The 21,967-nt window shown below is 41.7% G+C and overlaps 1 protein-coding gene across 1 annotated transcript in view; it reads left to right on the forward strand.

The window, feature by feature from the left end:
* Window positions 1-21,967, forward strand: part of LOC137319851 (eukaryotic translation initiation factor 3 subunit E) — a 157,813-nt gene that overhangs the window by 49,837 nt on the left and 86,009 nt on the right. The window contains exon 8 of the mRNA XM_067981769.1: window positions 13,217-13,343. Coding sequence (XP_067837870.1) covers window positions 13,217-13,343 — 127 coding nt within the window. The remainder of the gene's footprint in view (window positions 1-13,216; window positions 13,344-21,967) is intronic.

Here is a 21,967-nt window from a genome sequence, read left to right on the forward strand (position 1 = left end):
AACATCCATGTGACGAAATCTAGTTTGTTTCAATTATGAGGAGCTGATTGAGTTTTTGACAAAGTTTAAAAATGTTAGTTTCCTCAATGTAATTAGCAGCATTGCTTCTTAGTTTGAAAAGATTGGTTTCTTCCATTGTTTAGAATTGTATCAAAATACTGTGGATGCTGGAAATCTGAAATAAAAACAGAAAATGCTGGAAATACTCGGCAAGTCAGGCAGCATCTGTGGAGAAAGAAACAGTTAACGTTTCAGGTTGATGACCTTTCGTCAGAACTGGAAGAAGTTGAAGATTAAACCGTTCTTAAGCAAGTACAGAGCCAGAGGAGGAAAGAACAAAAGGGAAGGAGGGTGGTAATGGGACAAGTAAAGAAACAAAAGATGGGCCTAGAGCAGCTGTAAATGGCAACATCAGAACCATTACCAGCACCTACTGTCTGAAAAAATGGGAGTAGAGGTTATAATCTGAAGTTGAGTCCAGAAGGTTGTAAAGTGCCTAATCGAAAGATGAGGTGCTGTTCCTCGAGCTTCCGTTGAACTTTATTGGAAAAGTGTAGGACGCCAAGGACAAAGTGGGACGGCGAATTACAACGGCAAGCGGCTGGTCAGGGTCACTCTTGCGGACTGAGCGGAGATGTTCAGCAAAGCGACCACCCAATCTGCGTTCGGGGTCTCCATTGTAGAGGAGACCGCATTGTGAGCAGCGAATGCAGTATACTAATTTGGAAGAAGTACAAGTAAATTGCTGTTTCACCTGGAAGGAAGGTTTGACCCTGGACGGTGGGAAGGGAGGTGGTGAAAGGGCAGGTGTTGCATCTCCCGAGCTTGCACGGGAAGGTTCTGTGGGAAAGAGAGCGGGTGTTGGGAGTAATGGAAGAGTGGACCAGGGTGTCGTGGAGGGAGCGGTCCCTTTGGATTGAGGGGAGGGGAAGATGTGTTTGGTGGTGGTATCGCAATGTCAGTGGCGGAAGTGGCGGAGGATGATAGATTGAATGTGGCAGCTGGTGGGGTGGAAGGTGAGGACAAGGGGACCCTATCGTGGTTCTGGGAGGGAGAAGAAGGGGTGAGGGCAGAAGTGTGTCGAGGGCCCTGTCGACTACCTGTAGTTGATAGGGCCCTTGACGGTGTCCGTTCCGTTTCTCGCACTTCTGCCCTCTGAAGTGTTCATATGTTCCAGGATGTTCTTCATTTTGACATCTGTTTCCTATTGATAGGATATCATGCTGTTTTAAAAAGTTTCCTGTCTGCATGATTTCTGATTGGAGAACCTTAAAGCAATGCTGATTGTTTTTTCTAACCCTGCGATGATACTAGTCATGTGGTTAGCAGCAATCAATATCAATCTCAACGTCAGTCTCTACAGTTAACTAAGAGCAATATTTAAAGAAACAAGAGTCTATAAAATAACTCACCTACCATTCTGTGTACATGTGCTGTGACCCTGCTGCCTGAGACCATCCTCTCTTGCCGACCCTAGCTCCCACCTGCTCCATAGGTTGGGCACAGCTTGCTCTGCTTGCAGCCTGCCCCTTTCATGTCCAGCCCTCATAACTGGCCACTTGAGCTCCACTGCTGTCCTTGCTTCTGCCCGTGGATAACATAACTGAATGGTGGGGCGAAGGAATTTGGGGATGCAGAAGAGGCCAGAATTGGAGTAACGCAGAGTTCTCAGAGGGTTGTAATGCTGGAGATTAGAAATGGGGAGGGGCGAGGCCATGGAGTTATTTGAATATGAGGATGAGCATTTTAAGATTGAGGCATTGGTGGACCGGGAGCCAATGTCGGTCAGCGAGCACAGGGACTTGGTGCGGGTTAGGATATGAGCAGCAGAGTTTTGAATGAACTCAAGTTTGTGGGTGGAGGGTTGGAGACCGGCCAGGAGATTAGATTAATCAAATCTGGAGGTAACAAAAGTAGTAGTTGGGCTGAGAAGTCAGAAGCCAGTTTCATGACCAGTAAGAAACCCATTATGGCTTTCTTGCTGTCTATACACGCTATTATATATTGTCTTTCTAGAATATTCTGATTATTATGCTTCATATTAGTTATGTGAATAATAAAAATATTACTTGGGTTTGTAAACCTTTGGTCTGTATGGTCATACTGGACATTTTGAAAAGACTTTGGTATTGTCGGGTGAATTTATTAAATTGGGTAAATAGGTTGCTGCAAAATAGGGCAAATGCTAACCCCTGAGGTAAGCATTGCTGTGGCTGCAGAGTACAGAAAAGGTGCAGCTTCAGGATTGTAGGGGAGGAGATCAATCTAGGAGCTGCTGTTGGACAATGCAATGGTAACCATTGGAATCAATCATTGTTCAAGCCTGTGGAGATGATGCAACACTCTTGCTGTTGAGAAGGGTAGTTCAGCTGTACGCTATTGATCTGAGCGCTTTGGTTGTTTTGACGTTGCAATAATGTCACATCTGCATAGTTTTGTGGTGAAGTATTATTTTGTTATGCTGCAAGTAACCATTGCTTTTTTAAAACTTGAATACAGTTCATAGCAATCGTGCAAATACCAGAGAAGAGCTGAGTGACTGCAGGTTGCAGTTTAGTTGCTGTCTCAGTCTCGCCATTGTGGAATCAACAGGAATTCTCTGCTGATTTAACCTCCTGTTCTGCCAAAATGATTAATTTATTAAGGGAGGCAGACACAACTGTAAATGTTGTGGTTGTTGAATTAAATGTTCGAGTTGGAAATAGAACATTTCAGCAGCAAAAAGAAAATCATGAGACCTATCTGAAGGTTGGCCTTTGTGTAGAGTAGGTATACATGTGCAGGTGAAATACAGATGGAAGAAACAAATGGTCTGGAAGCAGACTAAACACACTGATAGGTTTCCTATGAAGCAGACTTAGCCTCTGATGATGTCAGTCTTGGGCACCTGTGGATTCCTGTTTATGCTCTTGCAAAGCTAATTTTTGCTTTTAAGACTGTAAAAGTTGATTGTCTTTCAGACTTCACAGAAAAACCCCTAATTTATTTGATTATTTTGAGAATGATTGAAAATTTCCAAATACAAATGATCTTCAGTGTAAAGGTAGATCTATGGATAAATGTTCAACTCGATCACTTCCATGTTTGTAGTTTTTTTTTAAAAAAAGGTTCATGCATATTTCAGCAAATTGACAGGTGGGAGGGGGTGAAGATTCGAGGGAAAGATTCTATTGACACTAGATTTGAAGATACTGTGCCATTTTACTATCTTCAGCTGAAGAAAATGAAGGACAAATGGGCCCACAGTTGCCCTCCGTTAGAAGTAAATATTTTTAAGTTTAGTAATAAAACAACGCACAGCTGATCTACAAATCAAGTTTTGTCCTTTAAGTTGCAAAGATGCAAAAAGCAGTGCTTTTAATTTCATTGTTTCAACAATCTTTTATATAAAAAGTGAAGGGGTTAAGAGAGCATACTGCAGCTGGAGGTACAATTTACTCTGCACTGGAAAACAGTCAGCTTTCATGTTATCCATTATATTGAAGATATTTCAAATTTCTGAAAAGTGGAATTAGATAATGAACAGTAGCTATGAGCAAACTGGAGAGTCATCAGATTTTGTTTTAATTACATTTTGCTGAAGGAATATGACTGCTGTCATCAATATAGTGACTATTCAATTGCCTCCCCACCAAACTTGGCTTCAGCCTGGCCTAATCCTCAATTGCAGATTCATGTGAGATCCTTCCAAGTTGAGCAATGTGTATCTCTTTGTTCTGCATTTAGTGAAATACTGCACAACACTTGGTTTTGATATTAGACCCTAGTGATCAATCTTTAGACGAGTGTGTCCTTTTTATATATAAAAAAAATTGAGAGAATTGTATTGTTTTCTATGTTCAGATTTAAATCTGAGAAGAGATGGGACTTGAAGTGTAGTCTGTAAAACAGTGAACAATAGCTTCTTGCGTTTATATCATGCCGTTAAGGTCGAAAAACATCCCAAGGCACTTGAGGTGTCAGGGTTACAATGGATGGCGAGCGAAAGAAGGAGCACTGATAGGGGTGACCAAAAGTTGGAACCGAGGTTGGGTAAATCAAGAGAGGGAGATGGAAAGGTGGAGGGATTTCAGAAGCCAAGAGATCACGGGTACTGCTTTATTGAGATTAAAAAGGCCTAGCAGTTTGGGACTGCGATAGCATCGAGGAAAATGTGGGGTTCTCCTTACAAGCCAGCAGCGTTGAGATGGGATTACGTATCATGATGATTGTCCTTGACCTGTCTGTGCTGTAATGGTATTTCAATGCCAAAAAGTCTGTGCTGCTCTGATGGCTATAACATCACCTGATTTGACTTCTGTGTCTCATCTAAAGAATGTTTTCGAGGTTTGATATTGACACCATAAATAGTGATTTGAGGGTAAAGTAATATCTGAGATTAGGCATTAAAAGCAAAGCGAAACTAGCTTCATGGGCAATTAGTGGCAGTAAACTGTCCACAGCTGACCTGTAATGCAGGTGCTAATATGATAGTTGATATATTTGTAATTGAATACTGTACTACTTCTAGGCTATTATGTCATATCTTTGGCTAAAGACTCAGGTCAAGCTGATATGTGAACTTTTCATTTGGATACTGTTGAGATTTTAGGAACAGTTTTCTCCTTGCAGTATTGTACTAGAAATAGATGCAGTAAGTGCGTCATTTAGATTACAATATTGATCTGTGTGCAAAGTATGTAGTTTAGATAATGTCTGGGCTAACATCACAGAGTGCAAGTTCAGTGCTGTGCTGCTGGAAGTCAAGAAATTAATTATTGTTTTTTTTTAAAAAAAGTCAGTTATTTAAGCTAGCTCCTTCAGTCTTTAATTGCCATTAAATGGACGTAGTTCTAACAATTGTGGCCCAAAGTGTGGCTGTTCTCGTTGGGTCCTACTTATTGCAGCCATTCTGTAAAAGTGGCTGAATACATACATCTTACCACAGTGTACCATGTCTCCAGTTAGTAAGGAAGGCAATGGCGTATCGGGTAGTTAAATCATTTGCGTTTATATAGCATCTTTCACATCCTCCAGTGCTGCACAGCCAAAGGATTACTTTTGAGGTGTTGGTGTATTTACTGTTATATAGACAAACCACTGGGAAATTCTGTAAGCTAGATGTGATTTGAAAGCTTGTTCTCAACTATTGTGGGGTAATAATGTCCAGTTGAAGCCCAGGCTTTTAGCCGGGCTGAGGTCTTCCAACTAAAAAAATTCAATGAAAGCATTGAAAGACACAAGATAATTAAATAATTTGATCATGTTGTGAAATGTGTAGCTTTTTTGTGAATTACGTTTTATTTACATTTTTTTTAGAAATTAAAAATTGGAGGTGTTAAAAAAAAAATAAAGGCAGCTGAAAAAAATTCATATTAAGGTTCCCAAATATGCTGTAGACTGTGAAATTGCACTTTTACTGGCTGTTACATGAATGGGAAAATCCCATTAAAACGTCACTGGGTGTTGACAGAATATGGAAAAACCCATTGACAATGTTGACCTAGGACTTCTGAATGGAAGAATGGCAGGCAAATTGTTTTTAATATATTAATGATTGACAAATAACAAAACAATAACCAGCTTGGGACAAACGGACTCAAATAACTGAAGAGGAAGGAGAAAATTGACTGACTCAATGTTTGCGACAAATACAAAAAAATACTGTGCAAATTGTGTCCTTTTTCCTATACAAACCATGTGAGATGCCCATAAAGTACCCCGATGGCTATTCTTGGGATTGTAGGGAAAAGTAGCATCATTTCAGTTAGTTTAACCAGATCCAAGATGCTGCACGTTCTGCAGGAGCACTGCAAATTATCATAAAATGCAACTTAAATCTTTAGTACAGTATTAGGTCGGATCAGACTGAGAGATTACGAGAAGGTCTAAGGTTTAGAATGCACGTGTGTAAATGCACGAAGCATGGTAAATAAGGTTGGTGAGCTGCAGGCGCAAATAGCCACATGGGAATATGATGTGGTGCCAACAACGGAGACCTGGCTCAAAAAAGGGCATGACTGAGTACTAAATATTCCTGGATACAAGGTGTTCAGGAAAGATAGGGTAGGAAAAAAAGGAGGTGGGGGTGTGGCAGTATTGATTAAGGAGAATATTGCAGTGCTGGAGAGAGAGGATGTCCTTGAGGGGTCAAGGGCAGAATCTATTTGGTTAGTTAAGAAACAATAGAGGCACCATTACACTACAGGGTGTATTCTATAGGCCACCAACTAGTGGGAAGGATATAGAGGAACTAATTTGCAGAGAAATTAGAGGTGCAAGAACTATAGAGTAGTAACAATGGGGGACTTCAACTATCCTAATATAGACTAGGATAGTAATAGTGTAAAGGGCAAAAAGGGGGAGGAATTTTTGAAGTGTGTTCAGGAGAACTTTATTGATCAGTATGTTTCTGGCCCAACGAGGAAGGAGGCATTGCTGGAACCAGGTCTGGGGAATGAAGTGGAGCAAGTGTCAGTGGGGGAACATTTAGGGAATAATGATCATAGTATCCTAAGGTTTAGATTAATTATAGAAAAGAACAAGGAGCAATCTAGAGTAAGAATACTCAATTGGAAGAGGGCCAATTTCAGTGGGTTGAGAACGGAACTGGCCCGGGTACATTGGAATCAAAGATTGGCAGGCAAAAGTGTAATTGAACAATGGGCAGCCTTTAAAGAGGAGATGATTTGGGTCTAGGTATGGGGGAAGGGTAGGACAACCAAAGCTAGAGCTGCCTGGATGACGAAAGGGAGAGAGTAAGATGAAGCAGGTAAAAGGGGGCATATGACAGATGTCCGGTTGATAATACAAGTGAGAACCAGACAGAATATAGAAAGTTCAGAGGGGAAGTGAAAAAGGAAATGAGAGGCAAAGAGAGAGTATGAGAATAGACTAGCGGCCAACATAAAAGGGAATCCAAAAGTCTTCTATAGGCATATAAACAGTGAACGGGTAGTAAGAGGAGGAGTGGGATCGATTAGGGACCAAAAAGGAGATCTGCGCATGGAGGCAAAGGACATGGCCGAGGTACTAAATGAGTACTTTGCATCTATCTTTACCAAGGAAGGAGATAGTTGATATACTGGATGGGCTAAAAATTGATAGAGGTGGTGCTAAAAAGGCTGGCTGTAGTTAAAGTAGATAAATCACCTGGTCTGGATGGGATGCATCTTAGGTTGCTGAGGGAAGTAAGGGTGGAAATTGCAGAGGTGCCAGCCATAATCTTCCAATCCTTAGATGTGGGGGTGGTGCCAGAGGACTAGAGAATTGCAAATGTTACACCTTTGTTCAAAAAAGGGTGTAAGGATAAACCTGGCAACTACAGGCCAGTCAGTTTAACCTCTGTGGTGGGGAAGCTTTTAGGAACGATATTCCGGGACAAAACTAATAGTCACTTGGACAAATATGGATTAATAAAGGAAAGCCAGCACAGATTTGTTAAAGGCAAATCATGTTTAATTAACTTGATTGAATTTTTTGATCAGGTATAAGAGGGTGTTGATGAGGGCAGTGCGGTTGATGTCCATATGGACTTTCAAAAGGCGTTTGATAAAGTGCCACATAATAGGCTTGTCAGCAAAATTGAAGCCCATGGAATAAAAGGGGCAGTGGCAGCATGGATACGAAATTGGCTAAGTAATAGGAAACATAGAGTAGTGGTGATTGGTTGTTTTTTGGACTGGAGGAAGGTATACAGTGGTGTTTCCCAGGGGTCAGTACTAGGGCCACTGCTTTTTTTGTTATATTAATGACTTGGGCTTGGGTGTACAGTGCACAGTTTCCAAATTTACAGATGACACAAAACTTGGAAGTGTAGTAAACAGTGAGGAGGATAGTAATAGACTTGAAGAGGACATGGACAGGCTGGTGGAATGGGCGGACACACGCCAGATGAAATTTAATGCAGAGAAGTGCGAAGGGATACATTCTGGCAGGAAGAATGAGGAGAGGCAATATAAACTAAATGGTACAATTATAAAGTGGGTGCAGGAATAGACACACCTGGGTGTATATGAGCACAAATCTTTGAAGATGGCAGGACAGGTTGAGAAAGCGGTTAAAGTATATGGGATCCCGGGCTTTATAAATAGAGGCATGGAGTACAAAAGCAAGGAATTTATGTTGTACCTTTTGCAAAACACTGGTTCGGCCACAGCTGGAGTATTGTGTCCAATTCTGGGCACCTCACTTTAGAAAGGATGTGAAGGCCTTAAAGAGGGTGCAGGAAAGATGAACTAGAATGGTTCCAGGGATGAGGGATTTCAGTTATGTGGATAGACTGGAGAAGCTGGGGTTCTCCTTAGAGCAGAGAAGGTTAAGAGGAGATTTGATAGAAGGGTCGAGAACCAAAGGACACAGATTTAAGGTGATTGACAAAAGAACCAAAAACGTTTTTACGCAGCGAGTAGTTATGATCTGGAAAGCATTGCCTGAAAGGGTGGCTGGATGCAGATTCAATTGTAGCTTTCAAAAAGGAATTGGATAAATACTTGAATGGAAAAAATTTGCAGGGCTACGGGGAAAGAGCCAGGGAATGAGATTAACTGGATCGCTCTTACTCAATGGTTTGAATGGCCTCCTTCTGTACTGTAACTATTCTATGATTCTGATCTGTAATTACAGTACCACATGTACGAAGCATATACTGTGTTGCTGGAAGTACAGAAAGGAGGAATTATTTCATTTAAAAAAACAAAATCCTGCAGATGCTGGAAATTTGAAACAAAAACAGAAAATACTGGAAATGTGAGGAGAAACTGTTTCCACTGGCAGAATAATCAATTACCAGATTTAAAATAATTGGCAAAAGAACCAGGGTGAGGTGAGGAGAATTTTTTTTTGTGCAGCAGGTTACGATCTGGAATGCACTGCCTGAAAGGGTGGTGGAAGCAGATTCAATAGTAACTTTCAAAAGGGAATTGGATAAATATGTGAAATGGAAAAATTTGCAGAACTATAGGGAAAGAGCAGGGGGTTGTGGGACTAATTGTATTGCTCTTTCAAAAAGCCAGCACACACATGATGGGCCAAATGTTCTCCTGTGCCATTTGAGTCTGTTTCATTCAGCAGAGCAGGCAGAGATCTCGAGAGAGACAGAGCAGAGGAGTTGATGTTTCAGGTGTGGACCCCTTGTCAGAACAGTTATGGCAAAGGGTCCACACCCGAAACATCAACTTGGTAATATTTTGTTGCTTTTGTTTTCATTTTTCGATTCATTTATGGGGTAACATGATTTTTACAAAATTGAAAGCTGTTGTGGAACAACGGAATGTTTTTAAAAACAATGCTTGGTACTGAGTTCATTTTAGTAACTAAGTACTACAACAAGAAGAACTGAATGTTATCTTGTGTTTCTGACGTAGAGAGAGACATTCTCATTACCTGAAAGCTGTGTCGTAACTCCATTTTAAAGGAACATATTTGGGGTGGATAAGGAGTGTCTTTCTAAAGTACGACTACTGGGTAAAACTGTGGCAGATGGAGTTCAATGTGGGAAAGTGTGAGATCATCCACTTTGGACCTAAAAGATAAATCAGGGTATTTTCGAAATGGCGAGGAGCAGAAAGATTTAGAGGTCCAAGTACAAAAATCACTAAAAGCTAGTGGACAGGTACAAAAAATAATTAAAACATGAATGGAATGTTGGCCTTCATCTCGAGGGCTGGAATACAAAGGGGTAGAAGTTATGCATCAGTTGTTCAGAGCTGTGGCTAGACCTCATCTGGAGTACTGCATTCAGTTCTGGCCACTACACCTCAGGAAGGATATATTAATCTTGGAGGGGGTACAGTGCAGATTCACCAGAATGATTCTGGGGCTGAAAAGGTTAAATTGACGACAGGTTGCATTGACCACGCTTGTATTCCCTTGAATATAGAAAATTAAGGGGTGACCTAATTGAGGTGATTTAAAATAATTAAAGGAGTTGGAGAGAAACAATTTCCTCTGGTGGGAGAGTCCAAAACAAGGGGGCATAACCTTAAAATTAGAGTTAGACCCTTCAGGGGTGATGTCAGAAAGCACTTCTTTACACAAAGGCAAGTAGAACTCTGGAACACTTCCCACACCCCCCACCACCCCCCCAAAAAAAAGCTGTTGTGGGGTCAACTGAAAATTTCAAAACTAAGATTGCTAGATTTTTGTTAGGCAAGGGTATTCAGGGTTATGGAACCAAGAAGGGTAGATGGCATTACGATACAGATCAGCCATGGTAATTGAATGGCAGGAACATGAGGACATTCAGCCTATCGAGCCTGTTCTATGTTCTAGCCAGTATGTTGCCTTACTGCAATGGCTGAAAATGAAAACTAGTAAGAGTTGGGCTTGTTGGAGGGACAGTGGAAAGTTTGGGTATAAAATATTCAGATCTGATGCATGTAAAATTTCATAATCTTGGCTGGAGAGGAGTTCTGTTATTTAAGGAAAGGAAAAGAGTAGCCTGTTTGGGGTGGGTAAGGAGTGTCTTTATAAAGTACTACTACTGGCCTGTTGCCAAAGGATTGGCATTGATCACGTACATATTTAGAGGTTGGAGCATCCCACGTACTTCCCGGTTATTACACCTGAAGCAGCCTTGAAACTATAACCTGAACATGGCAGTCATTTGAACCCTTAGGGGTACTGTTAATTCTGTACCATAATGTGTACCTGTAGAGAACAATTTTGTGTATTCTGTTGTGAGCAGGACATGATGGACTGTGTAAAATAGTGAGTGCTGCTGAACAACTCCTTCATTAAAAGGAACTTCTGTAGGTTCTGCTGCGTTTGATTGAACTGTAGCTCATGCCTGAGGATGACTCCACCAGCTGACGTTAGGAATTAGACTGACCGACATGGGCAGATAAGAACATGAGAGTTCTAAAAGAGGTGGATGCATTGGTTATGATCATCCAAAATTCTCGAGGTTCTGGAACGGTCCCAGTGGATTGGAAGGTAGCAAATGTTACCCTGCTATTCAAGAAGGGAGGGAGAGAGAAAACGGTGAACTACACGCCAGTTAGTCTGACATCGGTCGTCGGGGGAAAATGCTGGAATCCATTATTAAGGAAGTGGTAATGGCACTTAGAAAATCATAATATGATTAGGCAGAGTCAACATGGTTTTATGAAAGGGAAATTGTGTTTGACAAATTTATTCGTTTTTTGAGTATGTAACTAGCAGGATAGATAAAGGGGAACCAGTGGATGTAATATATTTGGATTTTCAAAAGGCATTCGATAAGGTGCCACATAAAAGGTTGTTACACAAGGTAAGGGCTCATGGGGTTTGGGGTATTAGCATGGATAGAGGATTGGTTAAAGGACAGAAAACTGAGAGTAGGGATAAACAGGTCATTCTCAGGTTGGCAGACTGTAACTAGTGGGGTACCGCAAGGATCGGTGCTTGGGCCTCAGCTATTTACAATCTGTATTAATGACTTAGATGAAGGGACAGAGTACAATGTATCCAAGTTTGCTGACGATACAAAGCTAGGTGGGAAAGTAAGCTGTGAGGAGGACACGGAGTCTGCAAAGGGATATAGACAGGTTAAGTGAGTGGACAAGAAAGTGGCAGATGGAGCATAATGTGGAGAAATGTGAGGTTACTCACTTTGGTAGGAAGAATCGAAAAACAGAATATTTTTTAAATGGTGAGAAACTATTAAATGTTGGTGTTCAGAGAGACTTGGGTGTCCTCGTACAAGAAGCACAAAAAGTTAGTATACAGGTACAGCAAGCAATTAGGAAGGCAATGGCATGTTGGCCTTTATTGCAAGGGGTTTAGAGTACAAGAGTAAGGAAGTCTTACTACAGTAGTTGTACAGGGCATTGGTGAGACCTCACCTGGAGTACATCATACAGTTTTGGTCTCCTTATTTAAGGAAGAATATACTTACCTTAGAGGCGGTGCACCGAAGGTTGACTAGATTAATTCCTGGGATGAGAGGGTTGTCTTTATGAAGAGAGGTTGAGTGGAATGGGCCTATATTCTCGAGTTTAGAGAAATGAAAGGTGATCTCATAGAAACATATAAGATTCTGAGAGGACTTGACAGGGTAGATGCTGAGATAGTTTCCCCTGGCTGGAGAGTCTAGAACTCGGGGGCATAATCGCAGGATACAGGGTCGGCCATTCAAGACTGAGATGAGGAATTTCTTCATGCAAATAGTTGTTAATCTTTGAAATTCTCTACCCCAGAGGGCTGTGGATGCTGAGTCACTGAATATATTCAAGGCAGAGATGCATAGATTTTTGGACTCTAGGGGAATCAAGGGATATGGGGATCGGGTGGGAAAGTAGAGTTGAGGTCAAAGATCAGCCATGATCTGATTGAATGGCGGAACAGGCTTGAGGGGCCGTATGGACTACTCCTGCTCCTGTTTATGTTCTTACATACAGGCTCCAGTTGTCATACATTGGAATTAGACTGACCAACATGGGCAGATACAGGCTCCAGCAGTCATAGCTCTGTAACAAGTTATTAAAATCTAACTTAAATTACTTACTCACTGACACACTGAATATTCCAAGATTATGAATGCATTTCATCACTGCTGAAAATGACCGTGTCACAAATCTCTGGTAATAGGCACACTGCTTCAATTTCTTCCCAAACTTGTGATTTTAAGATGCATTTAGTGTTGTTGAGTCAGAGAAATTTAGATTAATTGCTAAAATATTATTGGATTACTGACTGAGAAAGGTCCGAGTTGCAGGAGGAAATTAGACCCATTTCATGCAGCTGAGTAAATTATGGAAATTAGCATACTAATACCATTTTGAAGGAAATTTATTCTGTGGTCTGAATCCCCAACTGACAGTGTCATGATTACACATTTTGGTCCCTAATGTATTTATTTTTACTTTTTGCCCTTGGACTGTTGCTGCTACCATTTACCACATCCTTCCTCACTCAGACCAGGAGGAGAGGCTGATGTGAGCAGCTCTTAGTGCAGCTGTATAATTAAGAGGAACTCTTCATGTGGGGTAGGAGTGGTTCCACCAGTCTCCTTTGTTTGGACATTGAGCAGTTCATAATGTTTTATCTAGAATCCTGAGCATTGGTGAAATTTACCTGTGCATGCCAAGTTTAAATACAGTCAAGCATGGAATCTGGGTTGGAGGCTCTCTGAATTGCAGTTGCTGGCCTCCTTACCCATTTTGTCAAATTGCATGTTTCTTGCCATGTATTTACTTTGTTGATTTACTTGATGCCCAGTGCAGACTTGACTTCTGTCTGCCTCTTCCTTCTCTAGATATCTAAACGCCATTCAGACGATGTGTCCACACATCCTTCGTTACCTGACCACAGCCGTAATTACCAACAAGGATGTGCGGAAACGTAGACAGGTCCTGAAGGATTTAGTGAAGGTCATCCAGCAAGTGAGTAACAGTTCATTCATTCATTCCTCACACAGAATCCTTTCTCTTTCCCAGTACCTCAAAACAGGGAACTCCTTACTTCCCCATCCTCCTTCCTTCATGTGATCTTCAGGCTTTTAAAGCCCAAGCTGATGAATACTTTGTGACATACTCCATCTCATTTATTCTCTTCAACCTTGGCGCTATCCTGCACAATAACTCTTCATTTGAGTTTCTCATTTAAAAAAAAAATCTTCAGAATGTAATTATTTGGAATCATTGGCAATAATATTGCTTTAAATAGCTAGACTCCTAACCATTGGATAAAAAGGTGTCAAAATGTAATCATAAGTAAATATTCATGTTGCCCTACTCTATCTCCCCTACACACGAGCCAGCTGTTGCGTATACTGATAGATGTAACTGGTATAATAGATCAGGGAGAACCAGTGGGTGTGGTTTATTTGGATTTTCAGAAGGCCTTTGATAAAGTCCCACATAAGAGGTTAGTGTGCAAAATTAATGCACATGGGATTGGGGCAATATATTGGCATGGATTGAAAATTGGTTAATAGACAGGAAACAGAGAATAGGAATAAATGGGACTTTTTCGGGTGGCAGGCGGTGACTAGTGGGGTATCGCAGGGATCAGTGCTTGGGCCCCAGCTAGTCACACTGTATATCAATGAGGGAACCAAATGTAATATTTCTAAGTTTGCTGACTACACAAAACTAGGTGGGATTGAGTTGTGAGGAGGACAAGTTGAGTGAGTGGGCAAATACACGGCAGATGCAGTATAACGTGGATAAATGTGAAGTTATCTACTTCAGAAGGAAAACCATAAAGGCATAGTATTTAAATGGCGATAGATTGGGAAATGTTGATGTACAAAGGAACCTGGTTGTCCTCGTACACCAGTCACTGAAAGCAAACATGGAGGTCCAGCAAGCAGCTAGGAAGGCAAATGGTATGTTGGCCTTCATTGCAAGAGGATTTGAGTACAGGAGCAAGGATGTCTTACTGCAGTTATACAGGGCCTTGGTGCAGTTTTGGTCTCCTTACCTAGGAAAGGATATACTTGTCATAGAGGAAGTACAGCGAAGGCTCACCAGACTGATTCCTGGGATGGCAGGACTGTCTTATGAGGAGAGATTGGGTCAACTCAGCCTGTATTCACTCGAGTTTAGAAGAATGAGAGAGGATCTCATTGAAACGTATAAATTTCTGACAGGACTAGACAGACTGGATGCAGGGAGGATGTTTCCCCTGGCTGGAGGGGTCCAGAATGAGGGGTCTCGGGATATGGGGTAGGACATATAGGACCGAGATGAGAAATTTCTTCACTGAGGGCGGTGAACCTGTGGAATTCTCTACCACAGAAGGCTGTGAAGGCCAAGTCACTGAATATATTTAAGAAAGAGATAGCTTTTTAGACACAGAAGGCATCAGGTGTATGGGGAGAGTGGGAATATGGAATTGAGATAGAGGATCAGCCATGATCATATTGAATGGCGAACCAAAATAGGTGGCTGGTATGTTAAAATGAAAAACTTAAGAATGTCATTTGCCCCCACTCCCAATGGAAATACTTGAATGTTTTTGATTTTTGTTCAAAGGCTAAAGATCCATGGAAAATAGGAATGGCCTATTCCTATTTTCTATGTCTCTTTGTACAGGATTAGTCTGGCGCTAGCTCTCCTTCCTTGTAGAGAAGCCTCAACCTGGTGCTGCTGTGACTACTAATTGTACATTTGCCGTGTGTTCAAATTTTGGGCCTTTAGAGGCATACTGAGCCAAAGAATTAACAATTAGGATGAGTGACCAAAAGCTTGGTCTAAGAGGTGGGTCTTAAAGCAGCAGAGAGAGAGAGGTGGGGGTGTTTTGGGGGGTGGGGGGGGCAGGGGGGAACAACTGGAACGTGAGGTCTAGATTGCTGAAAGTACAGCCACTAACAGTGGGGTAAAAGGAGGGAGGATATCAGAGGCTGAAATCAGGAACGGAAAGTTCTGGGTGAGTGGGGAAATTGCCCACTTTCACTCCAAAAAGGGTTAGGACTAATGTGCAAAAACTAAATGTTTTGGATGAGAGGAATTTTGGGGAATCTTGTGGATATTTTGGGAGTCTTGTATGGTATATGGGTAGTACAATCTTAAGTATCAACTAAATAGACACACTTTGGGTGTTAAGCAGACAATGCAATTGGTTAGTCAAGAAGTCGGTGCTGTTTGATTTCTGCAGCAGCCTGTGGGGGAAATTATACATGTGGACACACTATGTAATAAGATTAAAATGCAACAGATGTAACCTGAAGACTTTACAGATGAAAAATTTACAGTTGCATTCCTTCTGCGTGTCTGCCTGAAGAATTTGGAGCAAAGAACAAAGTGCAGGTTTCAGAACGCAAGAACTTTTCCTGCTGAGAATTGTATTTTAAGCCACGTTACCATTCTCAAAATAGGTGGCTGGTATGTTAAAATGAAAAACTTAAGAATGTCATTTGCCCCCACTCCCAATGGAAATACTTGAATGTTTTTGATTTCTGTTCAAAGGCTAAAGATCCAAAATGCATCTCGAAATGAGAAATGGGGGTCCTTTGTGAAAGGAAGATGTAAAATCTCAAGACAAGTTGACCTGAAGTTTGATATGTGAAATTCCATTTACCTCGTACCTGTTTTCTGGCACAACAGCATTTGTGGGGCTTACTTGCAGCTCCTAGGGGTGTCGGGTTGAATAGTGCATCAGTGAGAAACCCAGAAAACCTCTACCTGTGCTCCCAATCCTATGGGGATTACCTTACTTCAGTGTTTGTCACCCAGCTACTAGTTACAGGGAGAAAATTCAACCTGATGCATTCCCCCCAACCACCTCAACCCAACAACCTGATTGTGCTTCTGATGCTTATCCCCCAATTACATTTCTGCTTTAGCAATCTCTGCATTGTCGTCTTGAGTCAGTGTTTGCTAATTGGTGGTGGGGGTTATCCCAGGTATTACTGTTCTCCCAACGCTATTTTGTTTTGTGTTTATGGCAAAAGGAGATTGGGAGTTGCTGAATGCTATGACATTCTCTCAATAATCAGACAGCCTATAATCTGAAACACACCTCCCTATATGTGCTGTATCTGCGATAGCGTGCCAGGGTTAACAATTATCTTCTGATTGTGTGACTGCTGGATATCATGTGGAGTGCCCACGATGTTCCCATCCCTTTCGTATGTAAGGCAGAAAGTAACACACAGAGACCATTGCCTACTGGCTAAAACTAATGGTCAGATTTATTTACAGTTTAAATAATAAATAATACTAAGGTACAACAAGATACAGAAAGTAGAAAGCAAAAATAAAATCAGCCCATTGAGGTTAAAGTACCCTTTGCAGCACTTATTTCTTTTGCCGTTTGATAAGCAACCAAGCTTTTAGATAAGTCTTCTGTAGACCTTAATGCCATATTGAACGCAGATGATGTGAAATTTTCAATCGGAGTGACACCACTGTGTCAATGAGCTGAAGGCGTGGCAGGATGTAAAGCAGACCGTCTATTTTGCAGCAGTCTATTTACTCAGACAAAAATCTATTTAGAGTCTCTTTAAAAACTTCAGCAAACAGAACTCATGACCGAAACCACAGCAGAGAAAGAAAGAGGGGCAGGAAAGGAACAACTTGGTGAGGTCTGTGATGGGATGGAGGGCAGGACTGATTTAAATGACTGAGGTGATGGCAAAATGAGATGATTATGAGATAGGCATAGAAACAAAAGATGGGTCCGGAGGAGGTGTAAATGGTTACAGCAGAATAGCAGAGTGGGAGGAAAGCATGGCAAATCTGGCAGAGAAGCCTTGGTGGCGCGGGAACATGGCGGAAGAAAGGGGTGCGGGACAGCCCGCCAGCCGTGTACGCCCAACCTGGCTTTTTCTCTGACATCTTTCTTTTCTCCGTTTTAAAATTACTTGAGGAAAGACTTCTATTTTAATTCCAGCTATTTCACAACTGCAGCTGCTAACAGAGCTATCTTCCCATTTTGTCTGAAACAACAACAATTGCATTTATATAACTCCTTTTAACGAAGTAAAAGGTCCCAAGTCGCTTCACAGGAGTGTAATCAGACAAAATTCGACACCGAGCCATATAAGATAAGATATTAGGACAGGTCAAAGAGGTACGTTTTAAGGTGTGTCTCAAAGGAGGTGAGAGGTGGAGGGGTTAGGATCTGGACCGCTGAAGGTACGGCTGTCAATGGAGGGGAAAAGAAATTTGAAGATGTGCAAGTGGCCAGAATTGGAGGAGTGCAAAGTCCGCGCGCACAGGGGTGATGGGTGAACGAGACCTGGTGCGAGTCAGGATAAAGGGGAAGTAGAGCTTTGGATGAGCTGAAATTTCCGGGGGTGGTGGGTGGAAGATGGAAGGCCAGCCAGGAGTGCGTTGGAATAGACAATACGAAGTGTATTGTACTCGACTTGTTTCAGGAACCTGTGTAAATGTGTAGCAGAACATTCTGTAATGGGAGATCCACTTGAAAAACAAAATCCATGATTGCTACTGTTGATCTGTTGAATAATATCTTGAGCAATTTCATCTTAATGAAGAGGAAATTTAGGGTGCAGCTTCATTACTTTTGAATTGAAGACATCCTAGTTTTTTTGTCATACAACTGTGAAAGTGGAGCATCTTCAAGGACCTGTTTGCAGACCGTGTTAATAACTTCCAGAACGTGAACATTTTCAATTCATTTCTTAATTTTAAAATCTGTGCCTTTGAGTCTTGGTGACATTGCTTCACTACATGCCTATCAAGCTTTATTTTATGTGCGGATAGTGTATCAGAAATGGTGAAAGGGTTAGTAAACAATACTGTCTGCATTAGTCAATCTGTTCTGCAACAACTGGAGTATTAAATTATTTGGGTAATATTACAAGAAATAATGTGTCCTCATTACATCACTGTGTTATTGTGCTGATCCCCTGTAACATCACACTTCTGTCCTTCAACTTCTTCTGATGCAGTATTCATCAGCTGTTTGTTAGATCATCCTCAAAATATTTTTCCAGCTTTTGTATCTTAAAGCTTGGCTTGAATCCCTTCTTAAAATATTGGACCGAGATAACACTGGATTTGCACGTAACACAGGTTAATACCAGAACGTATGCAGTGTTATGTTGACCATGTCGGCAACCTTTTTTTTGCCCTGCTCTCATCTAGATTGATGCTTGCCAATTAACTAATCGCAAACCTTCAAGCCTGCCCTTCAAGCACCAGCAATTTCATGTGCTATAATGCAATCTGTATAGTGAATATATTCAAAAATTGCAACTATTGCTGCCCTAGCTGAGAGCTATATAAGCAGACCAAGAGTTGAATCTCGGCCATGGTGCTGTGTATTACCATCTGCAGCCACTTAGGTTACCTATATGTCAGAGTTCATAGTCAGTCCAAAAATTGTGATCGGCTGACTGGAATACTGTTTTTCCATTCCTGTTGTATTTGTAAACCCAGCAACGATCTCTGCACAGTTAAATCTGTTACATTTGTACCTTCTGTTATCATGTGAACAAGAGGGCAAGCTCCCCTGGTGTCACTGTGGGTAAATGCACTGCATGATTCAGTACGAAACTATACAAGCAGGATCTTCAGTTTGATCCCTGGTCTGCTCAGTTAGTTGATGTTGGGCAAGCCACAATCCCGAGGTAGGAAGGGAAAAAGTGAGCCAAGGATCCAGCACCTGATTGTTGCCCAATGACCCTTGCTGGAAAATATAGGCGTGTGGCCATCGGGTGGGGGATGTAATAAGACACAGCTGTGATATCTTCCATGGTCAAGTAAACTGCTGACCCTTGCCTGAGGACACACCTAAGGTTTGCCCACTAGGCTGAGGTACCAGAGGTCTGCTGGTGCCCATGGAACCAGACCCAAAAAAGAGTTGGTGCCTTCAGGAGAAGGGGGGCAGCGAAGAGACATGAGCAATTGAGTCATTGTCACAATGAAGATCTCCCCAGGGGAAGTACGGCTTCCACTGGTTGAAGTTGAGGTCTAACTGGTATTTGTAGTAAACTGGGGAATAGAACTTTATCTTCCTGCTTAATGTGGAAGTTTGGGATCCAAGGTCGCGCAGTTGTAGAACATAGTCTTATAACAAGGGTGGAGTAGAATATAGATCAGATATATGTAACCTGTTGCCAAATCGATTTAGTTTTTTTGGTCAGTTGGATGTGTGAAATCCATCATTAATGTTTGAGTTTCCTAGAAGTTCCATCAGCCACCAGGTGATATAAACGCATCTTTTAAATGCATTGATTCCCAGTTCTTGAGTTGGTCTTGGAACCCAACTCCAGTTGGTGAACTTGTTGCATCTTTGGGCAGCGTTGCATTCCATACCAGCCTCGACTTGATCAGCCCTCCGTTAAAAATTGTACTTCCACTGGCCTGCTATTCATCCCCGAAACTTAAGCAGTTTGGTTCTTGCATCGGTTTTGTTGAGTATATTTAATTAAGTTTGTCGTAGAGATGTTGTTTCTCGTTGATCTATTCCCTTTGAAGTTGAAGAATTATCTGCAAGCGTCGGACTCAAGTTGGTTTCTGAACGTCACTGTTTCCACAAACATTGAGAACTTGTTTTTTGCAGGAAACAGTGTGGTTAAGTTAAATTTGCCAAGCTCAGCATTTTCTTCAGTTGATCTTGGATTCACTTTTGTAACTTCTCATCACGGTTGATTGCGATGTATCGTATGTGAGATAATATTTTCTATTAACATGGACACGTATTTGACTGCTGCACCTTGGGATTGAGTTGGCTCCAAGATGAAAGAAAAACTGCAAATGCTGGAAATCTGAAATGAAAACAAAAGAAAATTTGGAAATACACAGTATGTCAGTCAGCATCTGTAAAGAGAAGAGACAGGTTATGGTGTACCCTTCACCAGACAATGAATACTTAATAACTCATCTGATGAAGGGTACACTCCCAAAATGTCAAAATCTGTCTTTTCTCATTACAGGTGCTGACTAACCTGTGCATTTCCAGCCTTCCCTGATGTATTCCCAGGGCAATGTGCCTGACGATCGAAGACGAAACCAAGTAGGCCTTGGAGCAGATGTGGTAAACTGTTGCCTATGCCAGGCAGTTCCGCAGTTCTCTAGGGCGCCGGTAACCGACCAGCTACCTTGGCTGCTCACTGGGAGTAGGGATTCTTCCCACTCTGCTTCAAACCCATGCCCTAACTGGTCAGGTTGTCCTAGCTGGACAAACAATGAGATGTTTTGATTGTTAAAATTCCAGCAGTACCCCTCCCCCCCCCCCCCAACACCACCGCACGCTTGGGTTCTGCCGTACCCCCACCACCACCGTACGGTTGGGTTCCAAAAGCCTTGGGTTTGCCAACCTGTGCCCAAGCTCCCTGGACTTGAGTAAGTGGGATGCGTCCCTATAGGGGGAGAACGTGCACTCCGTATCGGGCAAACTGAAGTGGTGTGGGTTTCTCGGTAGCTTGGTTTAGAGAATCTTAGGCGTATGCTCGACATCTGGCCAAAAAAAAAATTGACTCTGCTATAGCTCACACATTTCGGCTTAGAGTGTAGATTTTGGCTTGGTTTTAAAAAAAACACACACAACCCTCTCACCAGTTTTACTTGCATACAACTACCATTTTTGTATTTTTGCCAAAATTTAAGTGTGCAGTAATATGTCATTATTCAGCTTCATTGTTTTAAGTGCTTTGTTTCTATCCTGCAGCAAGGGTAAAAGGTGACACATTGTATTTTACAAAAACTAAATTTCCAAGTCTTAGTGGAAGTTTTTAAAAAAAAAATGGGTGTTTGTTGATCTGGCTAGTTTCCTCAGATAAAACATATCCATGCTAGTGTATACTTGTATATGGTGTTTTCCAATAGTTCTTTACATTGCATTTAAAAGAAAGTACAGTGCTCGTAACAATCATCTGACTTGTGTTGTAAAATGTGAACTATGATCTCATTCTCTGCAATGAGTATTGATGGAAATCTTATCCTTTGTGTTACCTTGGGCTGCCTGACACTTCTGTTGCCAGTTTTGGCTGGCATGTAATTGTTTGAGCTATCAACTTTTTTAGTTTGCATTTTCGGCTACTTTTCAGTCAGCTGCTGACTATCCTCGTACATGAAGAATGGGTCCCTGGATGATGCTGCAACTTGTGGAGCCATAATCCAGCACGAGTCGGAGCCTTTGGCAAGCATGAAGGAAAGGGGAAAAAATGGGGAAAATAAGTCGACCAGAATGCAGTTCTGTACAGTGTTCATTTTGAGTCCTGTGCTTTAGTTGACAGTGCACAATGATAGTGAGGTTGTAATGGTACATTTGTATGAAAGCAAATATTTTTCTTAATGTTTGACAAGCGTGATAGATGTGTCTGTTCCAAGTGAAGAATTGTATTCTTTCTCGGTGACAACATCCGAAAACACAATGTCAGGTTTCACGTATATGACCGCACCCCTCTCTACAGAGCAGAAATTGTATTCAACTAAATATTAGGAAGACTGAAGCCATTGTCTTCAGACCCTGCCTCAAACTCCCTTCCCTCGCCACTGATTCCATCCCCCTCCTTGGCCACTGTCTGAGGCTGAACCAGACCACTCACAACCTTGGCGTCCTATTTGACCCTGAGATAAGCTTCCGACCC

This window comes from Heptranchias perlo, chromosome 3 (genome assembly GCF_035084215.1).
Source record: "Heptranchias perlo isolate sHepPer1 chromosome 3, sHepPer1.hap1, whole genome shotgun sequence".
Classification (NCBI taxonomy): domain Eukaryota; kingdom Metazoa; phylum Chordata; class Chondrichthyes; order Hexanchiformes; family Hexanchidae; genus Heptranchias; species Heptranchias perlo.